Source organism: Centrocercus urophasianus, unplaced genomic scaffold (assembly GCF_019232065.1).
Source record: "Centrocercus urophasianus isolate 14NV4802_14NV808 unplaced genomic scaffold, USGS_Curo_1.0 seq_21, whole genome shotgun sequence".
NCBI classification, from domain to species: Eukaryota; Metazoa; Chordata; class Aves; order Galliformes; family Phasianidae; genus Centrocercus; species Centrocercus urophasianus.
In genome coordinates, this window is record NW_024884767.1 from 18,837,885 (window position 1) to 18,856,174 (window position 18,290).

Below are 18,290 nucleotides of genomic sequence, written 5' to 3' on the forward strand. Positions count from 1 at the left end.
AGGTATTTGTATTTGAGAGAAGGTCATTTCTTAGAACAGGAATTTTAATGGTAGATCCAACGCCAACAATACCACTAATTTTATGATTAAGCTGATGGTGAAAATCTGTGAAACCCTAAATTTTCGTCTTTCTATTAAGGTGATATGAAGATCTTAGTAATAACAAATAAAGACAGAGAATAAGAGAATATAGGCTCTATCAAGAGTAAAGATATAGTCAGTACCTAGTGGTTTCCTAGGTACTATCAGGTATAAATTAGTGTCTTTGAAAGTCATCCAAAGTTGCTAATAACTGGCCATATTTCTTTGAGACAAGCCTTCTGTTTAACAGTGCTTCTCAAAGAGCATTCATCTGACAAAGACACAAAGTAATTAGAATACTAAAATTTATAAGAATGTTTAAAAATAGACATCTAAAATAGAGGTAAGTAGTAAGCTTTCCTGAAATCCTACAAATTTTACAAGTAAAACAATGCAGTTGTTCTTTACTCAAGAGTCATTTTTGCAAGGAATGTAATATAAGCATAAGCAGATTTACTGGACATTTTGGACTGTATTTACTGGACATTTTAAAGTGGCCTCTTTTTTAGTTACTTGATCACTTGGGGACTTTGTTTTTGTAACATCAGAAATGAAGAGTCTAGGGACATGTCTTCTGCCAGGATAAAATGGATTAGTTCCACAAGTTTAGTGTAGTCATGCTTGTTTTGACAGCAGAAAATGTGACACACCTTGCTAAAATGGCAAGCACAGGGGCTCTTCACTAACAAAAAAAATAAAAAAAAACTTGGGATGTCTGTACTACTACTATATTATACTACCCTGTTTCTCATATCCTTTCTGTTTTTTCTATTCGTTTTTTTACACCTTACCAATCCTTGCACCTCTAGAACTTTAGTGGTGGCAAGCTAAAGCAAAGTGCATGTTGCTGCAATGCCTGGAAAAGACTCTGAAGCATTCCCAAATCACTGATCCATAAAGTAAATTAGAATGAAAATGTTAGGTAATTAATCTGATTGCATTTTAAATGTTTAAATAGCACAGTTCTGTTTCAGGAGCTGTTTTTCACACAATGCTTTTTTCAGCTGTTTCTATAGCTGTTGGGTCAAATGGTGTTCATTACATCTGAGAGTTAAATCTGAGATACATTTTGCTTTCCTGTTGTCTACACTTTTTCGTCCTGGAGGTCAGAGACCAGAACTGGTTTAGACATTACCTATCTCAACTGATGTTATTGTAATCTTTGTTTCTGTTATAGTTTCTATGGAAATAAATAGGCATTACTTTCAGTGTAACCTGCATGCATTATAATTATCTCCTTTCTTCTTTCCCCTGTCCCTGTCACCTCCCTTCCTCTTTTTAAATGGGCTTTAGTTTTCATTATGGAACCTTTTCAAAAGCAGTTGCTAACTAGAGTTTTGCAATTTTTTGATTGAATAAAATATGTAAATAAGTAGCAAAATCTTGTAGATTTACTCCTGGTGATGCTACTTCTGGAGAAATCTGTTTTGTTTTAGCTGGTCTATGTGGAAAATAGACCTGAAGTAGTTAAGACACGTTACATGAAGCTGTGAAGCTTCTTCACTGCCATAGTGAACGACCATGTCAGGATATCAGTATTTAATTGCGTCTTTGGATTGAAGTGCACAGTTTATATATTATAAATCCTTTTGCTCAGCACAGGATTTTTCCTTCCAGTTTAACTCTCAGAATCTAGGAATCAAACTGGAAATTTTTGCTATCGTTGGTAATGATATTTTAATAGACAAACCTAGCTCTTAGTTTTTCAGTGTCACTTATCTACTTGCCTTGTCCAGTCTCACACTTAGTGAATTTGAGGTGGAAAAAGCCTTGTAGTCATTTAATAGATCTGCTGCTTGATCCTGTGTAAGGAGAAGGATAATCTGTCCTAATTCCTCTCCTACGTGCTGGTTTTGTGGACAATTGTGGTGTAAGCAGCAGACAATTAGCAGCTCTGTTCGGAAAGAATAAAATGACAGACCTGCCAACAATACTGTGTACATGTGATTTCTCGTTTCAGGAGGATAGCTGGAATTTCTCTGTATCTCCTTAAATTTTAATCCAAGTGGACAGTGATAGTATCTTTTTTCTTCTGTTTTGTTCCTTAAATTGATAGGAAAAAAACAGTTGTAATTTTGTCAGAACCCTAAGTTTGAGGGTAGTAATTTACTTATATCTTGAAACTATTACTTTTTTGTTTTTAAGTATTAGTTTCTATATTTCAATACTCATTTAATTTGCCTTGCTTGGAGTACAGCCATTGTGCCAGTGGAGCTGGATGCACAAGGAATTAGATCTGTCAAAAGAGAAGTTGCCAGTTAAACAGACTTTACTTCAATACAAAACACTTCCTTTGAATGTGTCATCACTAGCTCATTTGAGTATTTTCAGCTTTTAAATGTGGCACTCTTTTTTTTCCTTTGCTTTCTCTTCCTTCTTTAGCATCAAAATGCTTAACAAGTGCAATCTACAAATATACTTCTCAGTAATTTGGGATGGGATGGCCTCCCATACTCATGAGTAGCCTTTGCCTCAGGAGATCCTTGGTTTCTAGTCAGATTTCAGATTTCTTGTGGCTGCATTTTCTTTTTGGCTTCACCTAATGATAACTTCAATGCTGGACGGTGCTGTGCATGATCAGTCAGTCAGCCTGTTCTGGGAACAGAAATGGAACAGAGATGTTTCGCTATGAAGCTGAACTTCTGTCAATAAGTAGCACCTGTGCCACAAATGCTGGTGGGCCACAGTACGGAATACATTCCATTAGTATTTAGAAGTCCAACATTGGAGTATTTTTCTTTTTTCTTTTTTAGGAAAAAATAAAAGTTAATTCCTAATATAAGAGGTGATTTAAGGACCTAAATTTAGAAAACTAATGGAACTGCAATAAGAAATGACTTCTATAAACTCATATTCACCTAGTTCCACATTATCCAAGTGACACTGGAACACTGACAAGCACGGAAAGCATGGAGATCACCCACCTCTTTAGGAAATTCATTCCAGATCAGACTGGAATAAAGAAATTTTTCCTAATATCCATTCTGAACCTTCCTTGGTGCTGCTTTTTGCTGTTGTCTCACATTCTATCATTAGGAACCTTGTCCCTCTTTGTTTTGTCCTAACTCCCTCTCCCAGCTTTACCTAATATTTTGTCTCATTAGACCACCTTCTGAACACTTCTTCTGTAGAAAATATGCTTAGAAGAATTAGGGGAATAAGTGAATAGTCATCATCTTAGTGCAAGAGAAGAAAGAAGTAGCTAGAAAGAAGTAGCTAGAGATTCTGATTTAAATATATATATAGAAAGAAAATATTATTCATCAGTTTGTTAGGTTAAAAGAGTAAAGAGTGCACTTTAAATGATTTTTTTTTTATGGAAAAACAAAAGAAAACTAAAAGGAACTCAGGGAAGTCATTATTTGGCTTTTTTTTTTCTTTTTTTTTTTTTTTCCTGAGGCAAGAGACATTTCATCTTTTTCCCTTTAAGCAGTCAAGAGCTCGAGCTCAGGAGAACCAGCTTTACAAATTTTGGTACAATCTAATGTATATTCACAGTGCTGGTGTTTACAGCTGCTATTGTAATTGACCCAGCTGATTTTCTGTGCTACATGTGACTATTATTTCCAACCTGTTCTTACTATCCCAATATTAGTAGCCTTGTTGTAAAGTTTGTCCTACTCAACTCTGATCTGCAGTCCACTTAGTCCAGTTGTCTAAGGCGAAGGTAGCAAATAAATACTTCTAGAATGAAAGTGTATGTATGTGGTGGAAGATATTGCATGTTGCAGAAAATTGTGTTTTGGGCTCAAATTTTAAACAATAGTATTGTTGCAAAGTATCAGCAGTGCAGCATGTGAGAAAGAGGGAGCTCGGTAAATGACAGTCTTCTATTTATTCTAATGGATTTAGTATAGCAGTGGCAACTTAATAAAAAAGTAAGGTTTTATTTATTGCATGCAAAATCCTAGGTACTTACTGTCAAAGCTGAGGTGTCAAAGCAGTTTTTACTCCTGTGGATGTGTGTGGAGTTCTGTGCCTAAATAAGCAGGAAAGGCTATTGTCTGTTTCAAAGTCTTTCAATTAATAGACTTCTTAATTTACTTGGCAGAAAGTAGGTATATGAGTCTACGTATAGGGTGTTTTCATGAAAGAATCTTGAGAACTGTTGTGGAAGAATCCTGGTAGATTATTGATACTGGCTAGCAAAATTAACTCTAAAATTTCAATAGCTATACGAAGCTATGTTAACATATAAAGATGCATTAGAGTTTAAGATAAAACTCAAAACTAAGTAACAGAAGTTATTTACATGCACTCAAGTGTGAAGGCAAACATACGATAGCCTTTTATTAGCTTTGAAATGTACTTTTCTACAAAGATTTCTGGAAATTATCTGGAAATACATATTTTCTTGTGCAAGCAGTTCAGAATGAGTGTTACCATTACACAAACTGTGGTACACATGTGGAGAAAGTTTATTGAGCAGATGTGCAAAGTTACAGAAAAACGTAAATCCATTTCCCAAGAAAACTCACGTCATGATAAAGCTGGACAACTGTATCTCTTCAGAGTATGTAGGGTTAGTAGCCTTATGAACATTTATTTCTGAAGATGATTGCACCACTTTACTTGATAATTACAGAATAAGGTGTTGTTCTGAGAAATTAGTATTGTTATCTAGGCCTAGATCATGCGTATTAATTGCTATCAATATGCTGAATTATTTTTATATAACATGAGTGTCTGACCAGTAGAAGATGCTAAGGGATTAAGCTTAAGCAGTAAGTTCATTTTGCCAGAAAATAATTGCAGAACTGGTAGAATGACATTATGTTTGGAATATAATAACATGGAAATGTTTCAAAAGACATCTGACATCACTTAGCATCCTTTCACTCAGCTAAAAAGTTTGCTGAATCATGAATATACAGTGTCAAGGTGCTGCACTGGTACATATCAGCTAGAGGTGAATTCACAGAAGATTTCTGGAGGTGATTTGTCTTAGGTCTGACTCATCACTAAAATCACAGGTAGTTTCTGAACCACAGACACCTGCCTCTTGTGCTGCCCATAGAGAAGGGCTTCCTGCTTATGATACATATATTTATATGACAGAGACAAAAAGATATGGAGAGCAAAGGCCTGATGGAAGCGACAAAATTGTTGCAGGTTGGACAAGGTTTGTCCATAAGACATCACAGCAATTATTTTTTTTCCAAAAATGTAATTTCAAAATGAAATAAAAACATTAATTTCAAAACATCTGATCAGCTGCAGTGATATTCTAAAAAAAAAACGAAAATCTTTTTAACATGAGCTAAATTTAATTTGTCAATTATACTTAAATACTGTACTGAGCAAAAAGGCAATGAGTATATAAATTATACCTAAATTGGCTGACATGATTTCCTGTAAGCATGTGCGTTGTTGGTAACAAGAAGATGAGAAACGAGCACTAATGAAAGGTAATAGATGTTACAAGGCATACTCTGAGCTATGCTTTTTAAAGAATAATGACATTGTTCTCAAATACACAAAAAGTCTTTTCTAACTGACTTAGTTGCAGTCAATGCCTTTCATTTTTTCGAAGTCTGAAAATGTTGGCAAAATGCTATGTGCAGTCACACCTACTATCACTGGTATTTTTTCCTCATGTCAATTGAAATAGGCTTGCATGTTCATTTTTGGCTTTTCCTTCATGCATACATTTTTCTGAGTTAATGTTTCATATTTATTTTCATTTTTTTCCATTAATTTCTTTCTCTTCAGGTGCAATCTAGCTCCCGTGGTGGAGTTTGCTGCAGATGTGGGAAATAAATCTGATTTTATTACCATGAACCCATCAGTTGTACAAAGAGCGTTTGGAGGCTTTCGGAATGAGAGTGACAGAGAAAAATTTGTGCATAGACTATCCATGCTGAATGACAGTGTCCTTTGGATCCCTGCTTTCATGGTCAAAGGCGGAGAGAAGCATGTGGAGTGGGTTAATGCATTAATCCTTAAGAATAAATTGAAAGTGCGAACCGCCTATCCATCACTGAGACTTATTCATGCTGTCAGAGGGTAAGTGTCTGGAAAAGACTGGTCTGTCCTTGGCACAATGAAACTCATAACTAGAATTTCTAGCAGCCAGAAAAAAAGAGGGCGTAAATTGTTAAAACTATTAGCATATTTCCCCTATTGTTGTAATGGATTGCATTTATGGTGAAATAAGCTTGTTCGGCAATAAATGTCATCCACTCATTTAGCCCACTGTAATGCAGACAACTGAAATGCGACAGCACAATAACATTTCTCTTCTGCTTTTACATGCAAAGTATTTTTATGCTCATTAGAGTGAGAAATTGATGAAAAACAGACAGGAATCAAAGAATATTTGTATTCTTAACAAATCAGAGGACAATAAAAGTGCTGTTTGTTTTTTTTTGGGCAAGACTATGGAGTAAAAATATAAATTCAGGCAACATATTGGAGGTAGGGTAACAACCATGCAGATAATGAAGTCTGGCAGATCTGAAAGTAATGAGCTCCTTCCCAAAATGCCTAAGATTTTGTAGCAAACTTTCTTCTTTTTAATTCAGCCAGGTGCTTGGTCACTTCAAGAGTATTGACCAGAAAGATTCACATTCACTCTTTGTACAGAGGCGTGCTTCTTTTCAACCTCATAATCAAACAGAACTCTTAGTTGAAGGCTCCATTGCAAGTATGAGTATGTAGGGCTCTATATGAAAAACATTCAGAATACGATAGTGCAATATCTATTTGTTATGTGCAATATGACAGTGTGATAATACTCAGCATCTGTTCCACTGAACTGTCTAATTCATGGAGTTTTGGGAGATGTCTTAAAGCTTGCACAGCAATTAATGATTATGTATCTGCCTAGAAAGTTTGCTGCTGTTACAGCAGCAAAGATGGGAGCAGAGGGGATTTTTCATCTGATAGCTCAGTGTAGTATGAGAACATGAGAATAAAGCTTAGAAATGTGTTTTTCTTTTGGGTATTAGTGCTTTTGAGTGTGTTTCTCCTCTTCTGCCATGTCCCAGATGGACTGATGGTTTTGTTCTTCGTATGGTATAATTCTGGCACTGAAATAAATCAGTCACTTTTGGGATTTCATTGATTTTTCACTATGCTTCTCAGTTTTCAGGTGGATAGTTCTTTTATTATACAGTTACTATTTAATTACTTTTGGGCCTTGATTGTGTTGAATTTTCAAGTGTTCAAAATGCCTATAGCACAGTCCACAATAATGAGGCTTGTTAAATGTAGGTTAAATATAAGGAGTGAGAATCAACTCTACATAGGTTGCATTAAACTTTTCTAAGATGTGGTTGGTTTCTATTTTAAATGGAATATCATGGCAGTATGGGAAACAAATGAGCAAAAAATATTTTTGAATTAAGCATGCCTAAGCTAAAAATTAATATTTTCTGCAAGTGAACTGAGTGTTAAATCAGCCCATTTTGAGCAGTAAGACATGGGAGAGTTTAAGCAAGCTATGGGTGTTAATTTCAGTTTGAAACTAAAGGGCAGCTAACCCCAATGCCATTTAAAGAAACATGTGCAGTGTAGCTACATAATTTTAAGTAAAATATTCATGTTTTATTCTGTTACGCTCATGTCTTTTTCAAATCCAGTAAACTGCTATTTTATGAGCTTATGAAGAGACACTTCCTAAAATATACACCTACGAAACAGTCCTTGTTTTATGCATCTGAACTATTTTTGTGTATTTTCAATACTTTTGCAAGCTGTGCGTTTTGCAAGTGTAAGTCTTCGTGACCACATAAAATAAACAGTGATGACCTGTGGAGGGCTCACGGTGCTGCAAAACAGAAAAGATAAAATAAACACAACCTGAAAACAGCTTCTAGTTGGATGAGAAAACAGGAAATCTACCCACAAAAACTGCAGTTAAAACACTGCAAGGCTTGTGCAGACCTTTCTTAGTAGGTGTCTGAGCACATGTGTGCAATTGAGATTGTAAGGCTTATGCTGTGTCTTTCAGTGTCTTAAGCCATAAGAGGGAAATGAAGTTTGAGTTGTTGATAAAACAATGATAAGGAAATCTGAACTGCAGGAGGTGTGTTCTGTCGTTTGTCTTCCTTTACATGAGGAAATGACTTGCATGTACATTTTCAACTTCTGTTGTGTAGAGTGCAGTGCTCTCAAATATTTCTATCTTTGTTTCAGTGCGGCATAATCTTTTAATTTACAAATGCTTGGAGCAGTCGTTGTCCTCTGTTTCTTACTGTAACATCCTCAAGCTCCTTTTAAGTTCCATACAAATAAAAGTTCACTTATTCTCCTTCTCTTGTGTTAATAATACCAAAACATTCTGTCTTTGAGAAGCCATATTTTGGATTTAATAATAATTGGTATGAAGGTAGTTAGAACTACTTTAACTTAGACTTCAGTGATAAGAGAATCACTCAGGAAAGTCAGCCTGGCTCATCTTGCTTCCCACATTTTTAAATCATCCTGGTGTAACTAAAGCACAGTGAGAATTTTCTTAGATTGTGCCAAAGACATAATACCAGGAGGATGTAGTGAACTAGCATACTTAGTTTGAAAGTATATGGTTATGGAGGTGAATAAAAGGTGCGGTTTTATCTTTAATAAGCTAAAGTAGTCCCTTAGCTGTTTTTGAGAATTTTAGCAGCCTTGCTGGTTTTTGTTTCAAGGGCTACACCACATCCTTATCATTCAGCTGGGTGAAATGAGGCTTGTATTTGAAACGTATTACACTGCAACTACAGGTCTTTATAATCCAAAAATACACAATTCTGTACTGCAGCCTGAAAACTTACTAAAAAAAGCGTATAACTACCCTTAACAGGTTTCAGTTCTGACTTTTTTTTCCTGAAGAACAGACTGCTTGTGAAAACGTAAATTGATATTGAGTTATTTAACACACCTACAATTTTATGAAAAAACATAGAAATGTAGTGTATTGTGTGCTAAATAATTTAATAACTAATGCTTATAAATTCAGTCTGACATACTTAGTAGTGATAGAGATCTTTAATGCTGAAGGATGCAGGCTGATGGCCATAAGGCTTGGAAAGGATTGCCTCTGTTCTTTTTGTACGTATCACACTGCCACATTGTTCAAGCAAATTAGATTCTTCCTTCATTAGTCTGTAAACCATAAGGCATAGTTAGTTGCCAAAGACAGGACAGTAGTTTTCTTGGACTTCTGTTGTAATCTAGAGTCACTAAACTCTATGTGCTCTATTAAATAATAACAGCAGTTTTGCTGCAATTGCATACATCTTTGAGATTCTGTCCTTTTTTTTTTTTTTCCTTTTAATAAAAGCAATTTTCTGAGCAGTACTTAGTGTTTGGGAGGTGATCTTGGTCACATGCTAGCATAAAGTTTGTATTCTGAGAACATTCTGAAAACTTTTTTCTGTCCTTGCATGTTTTGGGTCATAAGAGAGGTAATGTGGTGTTTATAAAAGAAATTGCTTTTTTTTTTTTTTTTTTTTTTTTTTTTTTTTTTTTGTGGATTCCATGGCTTATTAAACTTATATGAATGATGTCTTCTCCTCTAAAATCTCAGAGGGATTCAAAGTTTTGAGAAGAGGTCATATAAACACTAAGTCCAGCATGCCAACTAGTATCTTAACTGATAGCATAAATTTTAAATGGCTGAGGTATACATATATTTAACTTGAGCTGTCTAATACCAGGATGATCTAATAGTTCCATATGGTAATTTCTAATTTTCTTTTTTTTTTTTAACTTTTGTACTTCTTGCTCAAAAAGTTCGTTTATCAAGTTAAAAAATGGGATTTAAAAAGTGTTTGGGGGGCAGTTGCATGATTTGTTCTTGAAGTGTTTCGAAAAGCTTTTTTAATGGAATTTTTAATGTAACTGCGCACACATTATTGACAAAATAATTGAGGTAGTTAATACCAAACTGAGTTCAAGATAGAGGTAGAATCTATAAATGAGGAGCTTAATTGATTAAAGGGATTCTTTGCTCTGTGATGCCAGTGCTAGGAAGGTTAATTCTAAATAACTAAGATGAACAAAGAGCATTTTTATTTTTTTTTTAATTGAATTGAGCAACAAATTTCAGAAACTTTGATTTATTAATAGACCTGAGATTTCATGCTGAACACTTTCGTTATTAGGATTATTTTAAATGATCTATTCCAGGTGTGTGATTACCCTTTGAAGCGTAGTGTGTCTGTATAATCTAGTCTCAGTAGCAGAGTTCCACTGGAAGGCGTGCTCAACTGCAGTGTAGGCAAACAGGAACTGAGCTTACAGGGATCAGAGTCCAGATGCTCGTGTTTATTTCTGATGGTGGCAAACAACTAAACCTGGAAAGAGGAGGAGCAGATGCTTTTTGCTGTTGGTGCTGTCTTTCAGTTCCCCCGGGGGGTCAGGGAGAGTTGCTGAGGCTAGGCACGTTGATGCATTGGAGGCTAGAGTTAGCTCTCAGAGCCCACATCTGCTGGCGCATATTGGAAGACATGGGCTGAAGATGCGGAAACATTCTCACTCCTGCCAACACTGTCCTTTTATCTTCTGCAGTTTTCTGAGAACTTTTTTCTCACGTTTCCTCCCTGTCTCTGCAAAACAAAATTCTCACATTTATCTTAATGTGTGAGAATCTTTTCTTGGCTTTTTTCCTGTTGGAGTCATCCCATGAACTGTGAGTCACTCACCAGCAGTAAATTGTTGCAACTGCTTCACAAAAGATTCCTTCAGCCTTAGGAGTACACAACAACTGCATGAGCATCCTGTGGGATTAGCTTGGGCTCCACTAACTTCCTTCTTGCTACTGCCTTTACGAGAGTGGTATTAGACTTGATCCTACACTAAACACAGCAGAATTCCCACTGAAATCTCTGTGTTGTGCCTGTGTAAAGAGTATTCCTCATCTATTTATGGGCATTTCAGTGCAGAGTCCTTTTCCCTTTGCCAGTGAAAGCAAACAGCTGTCGTTTGAGTGGAGTGACCTTTTGCACAGCTTCAGCATAGCTCTGGAGTCCTTCACTGTGAGAAATACAGAAGTACTCTGAGAAACTGAAACGGGCAGAAATTGAATACTTCTCCAGTAGCTCTCTGCTAATAAAGGAACAATTGCCAGGAGCAATTGAAACTGTAAACAGTCAGTTCCTTTCTTTACTGCTACCATATCGTTTCTTACTGCTAAAATATGTTCCTAAAGAAAAGCTATTTTGAACTACATGGATTACAGTCACTGCAGAAATCAAGGAATGAAAAAGATGGACAATAAGCTGAAAATAACTGAACAGATTTAATATAAGAAAGACTCTTACATCTCACCAGAAAAAATACTCAATATGTGGAAAAAAAATCAGATTTCTCTTTCAGCTTTCCAGTGAACTTGCTCCTGTTTTCTATAAGTGTGGGGATAGAAATAGCATTTTTCTGTCACAAGTATCCTTCTGGCTTGGTCTAACCTATTGGTAGAGCTGGCTTTGTCTGCCAGATTCTTTGAAACCAATGGGACACCAGCCAGTTTGGATTTTCAGAACTTGAGTTGCGTGAAGACATTCACCATATCTCAAGATCTTTTCCTAATGTGAGAAGAGCATGTGGCACTCCTCTTCCTGAGGCAGAGACACCACCAAAGCACCTGGGCCAATCTCAGCCCAGCAGCTTATGGCCAGGGCTGCTGGAGCCCTGCATGCCATGAAAGTTATCAGTCTGCTTAACTGGGCTTAGAGCTCCTCAGCATGTCCTGCTGATTGCTTTGCACAAAATCTCCTTTCTTCTTCTGGTTTGGGGAAGTTTAGGAAAGATGAGATGTGATGCTTTTTGAGAGAAATAAGTCTTTTTTCAATGGGAACAAACTCAGTTAAAGTAGGGGAGGACACAAAGGGGAAACAGAACATATGAAAAGTAGTGCTTCCTATCTTATTATGTTGGCCTGCAACAGGGACAGACATTGATGATATGAAAGTAGAAGTTGAACCTTCCCACCAATATTCCGTTACACGTTGTTGCCTTGCGGCAGATGGCAGCACTCTTACAGAATGGTATCTGACACGGAGGTGCATATGAGCAAAGGTGTGTGTAAATGAGTTCCTCCATGTGAAAAAAATGACACTGAATATTCATTAATGTTTGATGTACATTTCTGGAAACCAAACAGTGGATGTGAGCACAGCAAAAGCTGGACTGTGCATGAGTGTGGCATGTGAGATCTTGTTTGTAATTGGCAAAAATGCATGGCTAGTGGTTGTGACTGTGTTGAAAGAGGAGTGTTTTGTAGCTGAGAGCTTTCTCTGTCAAATAATGTTGTTGTGCTTTTTGTATCTGTTCTTGTTTCCATGGAAAGAAATAGGAGGCAGGAGTTTTGAAGTGACCTTTGTTTTTTATAAATGTGTTTTTCATAGTTAAGTCCATTCAGCAGAGTAGAACCTGAAAAGTCAGGTCATGATTGTAGAGAGACAACCTTTATTCTTATTTATTTGTTGATAATAAAGCTCTGGGTTGTTTCTTGTGTGTGTGTGTGTGTGTGTGTGCATGTTCCTTTTGCTGTGGCAACTGCTTTGCTCCTAAATATGAGCAATGAATGTACTTAGGAATTGTAAAACTTACTCTACTAAGCTTGAATTTTAGCTTTCAAGCAGATGAGAGCAGCGGACTTGGTTATATGAAAAATAGCGAGAAAATTGCTTATTTTCAAGTTTTTTAAGCTTAGTTTGTGGCTGTTAGCAGGACTGTTAGCATCTAAGGGAGGGATAAACTACACATAGTTTATTCATGCACTATATTTACATCTTTATATTTGACAGCAGTTTTTCTACTGATCTGTTATTTTTCAATTGTTTTGTATGATCTTGCATAAAATCTTTTAATTTCTGTGTTTTTGAAAAGTATACAAAAGTGCAAAGTTAATTAATTCTTATTTGTCTGTATCTCGCTCCTGTAACAATAATTGTTGATGCACAGCAGAAAAGCAAATCAGAAACAGTTTTCACAGACTTTAGAGGAGGTCCTTGGAGTCCATAAAGAGCCATGTTTGATGGGCAGTGCTAATAGGATGGAGAAGAGTTTTTCAGTGCTTTTGATGCATGAAGTAAGCTGTCGATTTCTGTATGATACATGTGTGAATGAGGAAGTTCTGTCAGGTTTAATTTCATTTGTTTAAGGGAAGGTGAAACTTACAGTTCTGCTAATTTTTGTTTTGTCTGAAATGGTTAGGTAGAGTTTTCAAAAATCTGTGTATTTAGCTTTCATGTTAATGAACTTCTGTGATAAGGAGCAGTTATGTCGTGTATCTAGCCAGTAACTTATTTCTTCATATGGTCAGTTAATTTCCTAAGTAGAGTGGAAATTAGCAAACAGATATGGTTTTAAAGGATGTGACTAAAAATGGCTGATTTTCCTGCATAGATGATTCTGAATTTTTCGGTAAAATTGAAGCACTAGTATGATATGGTAGATTCTACTAATTCTAAATATATTAATCTCTTTTCCAAACTGATTCTTCATCTGGAATAAGAAATAAAAATAGTTAGAAAAAGAAAATTAAGAAGACTTGAGTGTTTTTTTGTTGTTGTGGTGGTGTTTTTTTGTTGTTGTAGTTGTTTTTGTTTTTGTTTTTTAAATCTTCATTACATATTTTCATAGGGAAAAAAAAAAAGATAAAAATGGATACACATACTTCTTCTGGTTCCTTTGTTCTGTGATATACTTCTGGATGTCTCATTGATTTTTTAAACTGAGCTGGAAGAGGAACACTGTATGCCATGTTTTTCAGAACGGACAGTTTTGGCAGAGGAACAGTGATTCTAGCAGGCCCTTACAGTTACCTTTTACTCCAGCTCAAATAATTGGATAGTTTATTAGACTGAATAAACAGTCCAGTCCTTCAGCGAAGAGGTACTCTGGGACAAATAGTGCCAGTGCATGAATGAGCAGTTTGGCTTGATGTCATCATAGCCTCCCGTTTTAGTTCACATGAGCTTCTTCAAAAAATGTTCTAACAGGTTTGTTTGAAGTTCCTGGATTCTTCTTGTATGGAGAAAGACTCCAATACTTCAGGTCAGAGCTAAGTAGAATTAGGCATTTTAAAGTTAACCAGTGCTGAAGCCAATCACTACCTTACTTCCAAAGACTGCTTGTGAGGAAACACACTGCCTGTTCCTTAAAAGAGTACTTAGATGTTACACAAAAAGCACATGTTCCTCCTGCTTTGTGAAGTGTACAACTAGGTCTGGCTGTAATGACATTAACATTCTTCACAGTAGCCCTGTGCCACAGCACACAGAGGCTGTGTTCTGGACTGCTGGCTGAATCACTGTTGGTAGCATACCACTGTTCTGGCATCAGGGCCTTCTCCATGTCTTGCTCTTCCCCACAGTGAGCTGACTTGGGTGGAGAAGAGGCACAGCTGGGACGATTGACCTGAGCTCACCAAATGCATGTTCCGTGCCACATAAAGCCATGCTGAGCAAAAAAACCCACGGTAGATAGCATCTTTTTTGTTGTTGTCTTTTCGTCTTCCAGCACAGCCACTGCTGAAATACTGAGTGGCTGGGCCTTTAATCTATGTGTGGAAGATGCTGAGTTACTATCTGTGCATAACTTCAGATTTTTTTTTTCCATTTCCTTTGTCTAGTAAGCTGTCTTTATCTCAGTGCGTGAGTTGTCACACTTTCACTCTTCCTGTCATCTCCCTCATCCCACTGGGGAGGCAGTGAGCAGCTATGTAGGGGAAGTGAACTCAAGCAAAATTGAGTTTTTCAATGGCTAGAAAAGAGCTTCTAGTCTGTTTGGTTTGCATTGGAGAATTAAAATAGTTGGTAAGTTACAAGATGAGGAACTGGGTGAGCATTACTTATTCCATGTATTTGTGAAATTAAAAGGCCAGGTGGTTAGGTCAGTGCTGTAATGTGTACAGAGTTCCTAGGCACTGAACACGTCTGGAAACAAAGTAGTTGACCAATCAGGTGACAGTTCTAGATTGTGTTTCTTTGAAATTAGAATTGTGACACACCACAGCTCAGTTAGAAGCTCGCTACACAGGGACTAAGGTTTTAATCTCTTGCCAGTTTTCTTGCCTCTGCCTTGCTGTACACTGTCTTGTGCACCTCTTTCAGCTGATTCCTGGGAATCTTGTTCTCAGGTGTCTTGCTGTCCTAATGCTCCTGTATAGACAATGAAGACATGTTTTTTGTGTATGGGAGATTAAGTTGTGTGTGAGTTCATATTCTCTAACAGATTGAGTTTGCTGATCTGAAGTCTGATTTTAAGATTTGTCCTTTAATCTTCGGCAAGTGAATTTATGGATCACAAGAAAAGAATATAAATTATATTTGTAAATGTAAAAGAAAGTAGTTTTATTTTTACATTGCTTTTCAGTATTTCCGTTTTGAAATAACACTTGATATGCCTCAGAAGCACTGCAGATGTGTTATTTACATTTCTGTTTTTAGTGGGCACAAGTGTAATTGTGTTCTTTGAAGCGTATGTTTAGTGGAGTAAAAGAAAATTGACTTCGAGAAAGCTATTGCTAGAGCTTATATTTCTTTTTAATCTTAGTTGTACTCTATTAACCAGCAGAAGGATAAAGGAGAATTTCCAACCAGACTAATTGTTTTCTCTCACAACTTGCAAGTGAACATTTGCAAAAGGATCTGAGAGAAGACCCTACAAAGAATAAGAGCAACTGCTGGTTTCAGAACATCTAGGAGGTTCATGGGGTTTTGTGTTGTCTTTTTTTGTTGTTGTTGTTTGTTTTCCCATCTTCATTTCAGTATAAAAGAGGGCACAGTCACCAGAGGTGCTGGAAGGAGAGGAAGTAGTGGGTACGCTGGAGTCATACTGAAACCAACAGGTGGCATGTCTTAGTCTTATGTCAAAATCTTTATCTTCAGATGAAGTCTGTAACATGCAGAAGGCCTAAAAGGGTAGTATCCTCCTCTTCATGTTCCAGACAGGTCTTACAATCTAAAATTCATCTGCAGGCTTTCCAAACTTTGAATATGCATGTTGGCAAGAACTTTCCAGATGGGGCCCTTCTCATGTTTAGTCTGTAAGGGACAAAGTAAAAGATGTAAGAAAGGGAATGTAGACCATGGCATATTGCTCTTCAAGACAGGAAGCTTTCAGAAGATAATCCTGAGTGTTTTAGGAGTGTTTTTTTTTTTTTTTTCTTGGGGGGGGGGGTTGGTTTTTCGGTTCTTTTTGTTCTTGTTTGTTTGTTTGTTTGTTCCTTCTACAAAGCTAGTAGTCATTTAAAAATCACAAAAGTTAGAGCCCAGAAGGCTGTTAAAGACAAGACCCAAGAAAGAGTACTTCTTTTGATGCTGCAGTGTGTTCTCCCTTTTGAGCAGTGAGGTGTACTTACTGGCAGCAGCTGGGAAGCTGGATGGCCACATGAATCTTCATAAGCTGTGAACATTCTGTAGAGACTGTGGGGCTGCTGTAAGGGATGGGTGTAAACTGGTGCTAGAAAAAGAGTGCAGGGCTTGACTTACAGATCCACCAATGACCACTGAGATTTCCACTGCCTGTAAAGGATTTATCTTGTGATTTTCTAGAGGATGTGAAGCTCTGCAGTTTGGATTTCTTAGAGACCCGAGGGACGTTTTGTATAGGAGCAGATCTGTAGGGTCAGTGCAGATTTTTTCTCAAATACTGGCCAATGATGACAAAGTTTTTGTTTTTTTTATATTTTTCTACGCTCTTTTTTGAAATATGTGGTATAACAGACAAATTGATGCAGGAAGCTGTCATGTTGGCAAATCTGGGAGGACGGCAATATAAATACAGGAAGTCTTTCTGGAAGAAACTCAAGCACTAATCTCCTTGCTCATTAATCATGGGAATTTGTGTTGGGAATCGCCTGGAAAATTTATCAGTGCAATCTGCAGCCTTTCTCATAGTCATCACATGTTAAATTATGACCCAGTGTAGTAGTGACTCAAACCATTTTTTTCTCAGTCTGTTGCATGTGCTTGTGAAACCAGTTGGAGGGCTTGGCAGAGCTCTGATCACATTTTATTTGCTGATAAGTAGCATTATGGTTGGCATTGTTCTAGCCGTGCATTCTAGCCGTGAAGCTAGAGCTTAACAGAATATGAAAAATGAACATTTTGCTCTTTAAATACACTGATTCTTTGGCATAGAATCATAGAATGGCCTGGATTGGAAGGGATCTCAAGGATCATCCAGCTCCAAACTCCCTGCGACAGGCAGGACTGCCAGCCACTAGATTAAGTACTAGATAGTTTGCCCAGAGCCCCATCCAACCTGGCCTTGAACACCTGCAGGGATGGGACATTTACAGTGTCTCTAAGCAACATGCTCTTGAATCTGTCAGTAAGAACTTCACCAGCATCTACTCTAAATCTTCCCTCCTTTACCTTAAAACTATTGCCCCTTGTCCTGTCACTGTCGACCTGTGTAAGAAGTTATTTCGCTCCTGTTTATAAACTCCTTTTAAATACTGAAAAGCCACAATATGGGCTACAGTGTATTGTTAAAAAGTTTTTCATGTTTGATGGACTTTGTAAGGCTATGTCTCACTTCTCCTGATCTTTATATTAAGTTGTGATGGAACAAATTATTACTGTTCAATCACGTTCTTCAAAAAAGGCTTTAAAGAATATTTTTTACCTGTTTGAAGTCTTGTGGAATCTTTATCTTAGGGAGTAGGTTCTACTTTTTTCTTATATGAAGTAGTTGTATTAGTATGAAGTCTGGTTCGTCTGCTTGACTAATTGATTGCAGCTGTGGGATTTATTATGGTAAAATCAATATCTTTTATATGCATTTGATTAGTCTGCTCTATCTCATTGTACTGTTCAAATCTAAATGCCTGTAATGGATATATTATGTAGTAATTTCTAAAAGAGATACTTTAAATGTTATTGATTAAACCAAGAGGTCGGATTTTCTTCTATATACTTGATGGTAGTTGAGCAAATAAAACAAGTAACGTAGCACTGCACATGTTGATTTATTGTATCAACTGCGAGCTGATGTTAGACTGACTTCAGGCTTCAAGGGGAGTAGAGCACAAGCTGAAAGTGGTTTTACGCTATCAGTCCAGTGAGCAGAATGCATCCTGAAGTAGTCTAATTTATATTCTAATTTCTCTTTTATTATTATTTTTTCTTTTATGGCCTTAACTAAGACGTAGGAAATTGTTTGCTCTTATTTTTAATTATTGTTTTGCTGTGCTGTTTTTTTCTTCTGTTATAAAAGCGTTACTGCTGGAAACTAGATCTTCTTTTTCCGACTGATACGAATATTTGCTGTCT

At 36.7% G+C, this 18,290-nt stretch overlaps 1 protein-coding gene across 1 annotated transcript in view; it reads left to right on the forward strand.

The window, feature by feature from the left end:
• The window catches only part of ST8SIA4 (ST8 alpha-N-acetyl-neuraminide alpha-2,8-sialyltransferase 4), a 52,005-nt gene that overhangs the window by 16,046 nt on the left and 17,669 nt on the right, over nt 1–18,290 (forward strand). Inside the window, exon 4 of the mRNA XM_042822863.1 lies at nt 5,794–6,087. Within this exon, the coding sequence (XP_042678797.1) occupies nt 5,794–6,087 (294 nt within the window). The remainder of the gene's footprint in view (nt 1–5,793; nt 6,088–18,290) is intronic.